Genomic DNA, 4288 nt, shown 5'->3' on the forward strand with positions numbered 1-4288 from the left:
TTTAAGGAATAAAACTCCCATAACATAACAGTCAGGTCTTTTCAGTGTTCTACAAGTTGCAACAGAAAATCCAGTCGGTACAAACTTTCTAAGAACCAACAGGCAAGAGAGCTGACTTGTATCTCAGGGCGTATATAATATTAAAATAGAGCTACATGAAGTATTTGGCACTTGTATCTCAGGCGATCCAACCCTTAAGCATGTCAATTAACACCACATTCACTCCTGCCTCGCCTCTGCCTCTGCCTCTGCCTCTGCCTTAGGTGGGGGTGGTGGTAAAACCTCCTTCACCATATCCAAAAACTCCTGGACCTGCTCGTCTTCGTCACATGCTTCTCCTCGGTCGTCCCTGGAAAATCGTTTCCCACATTCTTCTATCATCTGCAGTAGAGGATCAAAATGAAGACTAAACAGCTAAGCAGATTTCTGAACTTATTGCAAACACATTGCTTTAACATCGAATGATAATAACCAAATTCTCTGTGCATCCCAATCAGTTTGATTCCCTAGTGACATCAAGCTATAAAGTGTAATCATTGTACATCCAGGTCACTTGAGTTTTGTCCTAAGTCAAAGTTCTCTAAGTTTGACCATGTTTATAGATAATTGCATCAACATCACATTAGTTTAGTTGTAAATTTTCTATGACATGTCTTGATAGTGCATTTAATTGAACTTATAGATGGTAATATATTTTTTCTAAAAACTTCGTCAAAGTTAGAGAAGTTTGACTTAGGACAAGGCTAAAGTGACCTATAATTTGGAACGGAGTAAGTTATGAGTGGTTCTTGGAAGTGTAATAAATTACGATAGCAATAGCAATCATTACTTCATATTTGACACACTTGAACTACTTTTCTCTGCCTATCATTGCACAGAAAATACAAGTTATCCATGAGATGCGCTCATAGATAATTATAAGACGGAAATATAGCTTATAAACAAGTAAATAAAGTTCTCAGATATGAAACAACAAACAAGTATAGTTGTTAGTACATCTTTCCATATCTTGCCAAAATTCAAAAAGCAAAAAAAAATTCAGCCATTTCTAGCCCGTCAAAAGGAAAAACAGATTTAAACCTCTTTCAACCTCATGTCTCGTGAACTAAGAAAAAGCAAATTTGTGCATCATTAAAAGCTATTTAGCCCATTTGCTTCTATACTACTACTCCATTCCAAATTATATGTCATTTTGGCTTTTCTAGGTGTTTACACCAAAATTTGGGAAGAAGAATGCGGGAACTCGGAGCTTTCAAGATTGTGTCAATCAAGAAATCGATTACATGAGGATCGATATCAGTTGATTCAGATGCGACACTAGAATCGGCTCTCTTCGAATGACATCAGCAGATAACGATAATGAGCTACGGTTGGCGTCGGGGGAAACATGTCGGACTCTAAAAAAGGGAAAGATTATGGTCCAAGTTATCTTAAATTAGGAATATTTTATTATATACCAAAGATTGTAATGAGCCGTACTTAAGTAGAATTCATGCTTGGGCTCCGGGTATAAATATTGGACCCCGGCTATTGTAAAAGGACATCCAATCAATCAAATACAATTTACTTTTTTTGGCTCTATGCCAACCCTTGAGAGTAGGAGTAGTGTAGATCTCGGCGAGTTCTTCAACAAGCAGGGCTGCATCGGTCCGGCCGATCTCCGGCTTGTCTGTAAGTATCATCATGGCTTATACTTCCGTTTGTATGGCTGCATCGGTTAAGTTCAACCTCCACTGCGAACTCTAGTATAAGCTAGTTATCGACTCTTGTCTAGTTCAAGTACAGCTGCATCGATCTGGTCGACCTCCACTGCTCGAATTAGATTAAGGTCAAGTTATCGGCTCTACCCAAGGGTGGCGTCCTTCGCGTAGATTCATTAAGTTATCGATCTTGCTAATGTTCTTATTGCTATTAGTTTGCAGCAACATCAATCTGTCCGGTCGAGATCGATCTAGATCGGCCTCATATCCTTTTAGTCCGTCGTTTGCTTTGCCACAACATGATGTTTCTTACTTTGAGCGATGAGTTACGTTTCATCGGCTATTTCTATTTCGATCTTGATCATGCATAGTACGCGGTTAAGGCATGTATGATCTTAAAGAGGATTGCTGGCTAGTCGAATCTGGTCTATAGTTCGCTATTATGGCTGCAACGATCCGGTCGATCCCCACTAATGGCACTATAGATTGGAGGACGCTAGTTAGTGGGTTTGTTCTCGATCAGGCGTGAGCTTAACTGTTTGTTATGCCTGCATCGGCTAAATAGCCGATCGCCTATGCTTTAACGCCTACAGTGTGCGTCCATGATTCTGTTAAGCGTGAAGAGATCTATGTACTTTAAGGGTTTGATTTGTTGTCTTTATCATGGCTGCATCAATCCGATCGAACCCTACTGTTAGAGATAGTAGGTTAAGTCTGATGAGTCCATAGGTTTGTCCATGTAAAATAGTTGATTGTTCACACGCTGTAGTCCATTTTCACCTAAATCGACTATTTCAGTCGATTCGCTTGAGCCTTCACGTATAGCATGTCTTTCGGAAAGCCTGTAGAAGTATAGATGGTTTTACGGATTCTTTGGTTTTAGTTTGTTATTATCATCATAGCTGCCATCGATCCGGTCGAACCTCACTATTGATGGTAACAGATTAGATTCAGAGCGTTTGTAGGTCCATTTGTATTAGATAGTCGATTTGTTTGCATGTTATATCCTTTCTTGATTAGATTCATCGGCTCAACGATTCACACTAGTAATATCCACCTAGCTGATGATCTCATTTACATCTGCGGGCATTGTACTTATCAACATAAAATCAATCGTGATCCATAAGCTTTACTGTTCGTAACAGCCGATTTATGTGCGTATCGGCTATTTAGTCGATTTTCCCGTCTAGCTGCTCCCAAAACGGCACACTTGGAACTATCTAGGCAAAGACCGGCATGTTCTACCTTAAATTACTGATAAACTTTCTCTCCTTGTCAATTGCAGGTCAAATTGAGTAGCACGCCTCGAGAGAAATACGCAGGATCGGTTAACCCTGTGTTGAAGCCAAGCGGAGCTCCGGGCTCATCCTAAGCAGATCCTTTCGGCTTACCATGTGTCGATATTTCCGTGCCGACACTAGGTACATACTTTATGCAGCGCTCTATGTATTCGAGAAAAAAAGCATAGGCGTCTGAATTGGAGAAACCCAGTTATCCTCACACCAGTCAAGCAGTGCTAAACTTCAAACATTTTTTCCAACAACAATAGACAAATGGTAATATCATAGCGAGGAAGGCCACTTTCACGGTGGTCGGTGCAGCAAAATTTCTATATGAAATAACTTAATTTGCATAAACCTGTAATATAGTAAATACAACAACAACAACATAGCCTTTCAGTACCAAGCAAGTTGGGGTAGTCTAAAGTTGAAACCCACCAAGAGCTCCAAGTCACGGTTCAGGCACTTCAATAGCTGCTTTCCAAGTACTCCTATTCAAACATAGATCTCTAGGTATATCCCAATGTAATATAGTATATCTAAAAATAAAAACATGCTCATTATCAGCAAGATGAACATTACAGTACCACATGAGCATCAGCAGCTGAGGACGGTCTCCAGTTGATGACATTTAGCTTATCAGCCTCTGCAAGCCTGAAACTCTCACTTCTCTTCACAAATTCATAAATTGATTCCCTTGTCTGGTTGCAAGCAGGGGTTTTTAAGAGGTACTCATACACCTAATGAGACGATGATGACTATTAGACCAGTTTAGGTGCAAAACAGCACAAATAAACAAGTCAAAATGGTAAAGGCCTAGGTAAAAGAGGAGCAAAGTAATCACCTTACACTCTGATGCAGCAACAGCCCCCAAGCATCCCATAGGGTCAACTTTGGCACCTCTTGTTCGCAAGAAGTCAAGAACTTAAAAGTTGGTAAGGATCCCTACATTTTCTTTCTGTCTGCAGAACAATAAGAGTTCTGTTGCACGGATAGACAAATGCAGATGAAGCTGAGGATATACGTTTCTTCATGGATCATGATGTCATATCAAACCATAATAAAGTTTTCTTGAACACATTCCACAACACCATGAAAGAGATGTTTCATGGATATCCAATTGATCAGGTTGGACCGGCTTATTACAACATTCCACATCTGTTGACTCAGGGGACTAATCAAGCCGGTACTAGCCATCAAGAAGCTGCACCAGCTAGTAATGATAATGTCCAGGTAGTTCAGAGCTCATCTGAGCAAGTTTAATGTGCTACTACTAATCAGATACAATATAATCCTAGATCATCAGTG

At 40.0% G+C, this 4288-nt stretch overlaps 1 protein-coding gene across 1 annotated transcript; it reads right to left on the minus strand.

Annotated features, from left to right (window-relative positions):
• Positions 1 to 219: 219 nt before the first annotated feature.
• LOC136507487 (uncharacterized) lies at positions 220 to 3863 on the minus strand. Its single transcript, XM_066502195.1, has 3 exons — positions 3825 to 3863; positions 3568 to 3720; positions 220 to 381 (listed from the first exon to the last, which is right to left on the minus strand). Exons 1-3 carry the CDS (start codon positions 3861 to 3863, stop codon positions 220 to 222), a joined length of 354 nt encoding a protein of 117 aa, XP_066358292.1.
• Positions 3864 to 4288: the final 425 nt, after the last annotated feature.

Source organism: Miscanthus floridulus, chromosome 15, assembly GCF_019320115.1.
Source record: "Miscanthus floridulus cultivar M001 chromosome 15, ASM1932011v1, whole genome shotgun sequence".
In the NCBI taxonomy this organism is placed as follows: Eukaryota; Viridiplantae; Streptophyta; class Magnoliopsida; order Poales; family Poaceae; genus Miscanthus; species Miscanthus floridulus.

Excerpts from the sequence above, each read along its gene's own strand:
- LOC136507487 (XM_066502195.1), bottom strand. The coding sequence starts at position 3,863 with ATGGGATGCTTGGGGGCTGTTGCTGCATCAGAGTGTAAG. Across the intron at positions 3,721-3,824 it reads TTGCTGCATCAGAGTGTAAG|GTGTATGAGTACCTCTTAAA; the intron begins GTGATTACTTTG and ends TCGTCTCATTAG. Across the intron at positions 382-3,567 it reads CAGCTGCTGATGCTCATGTG|ATGATAGAAGAATGTGGGAA; the intron begins GTACTGTAATGT and ends CCTCTACTGCAG.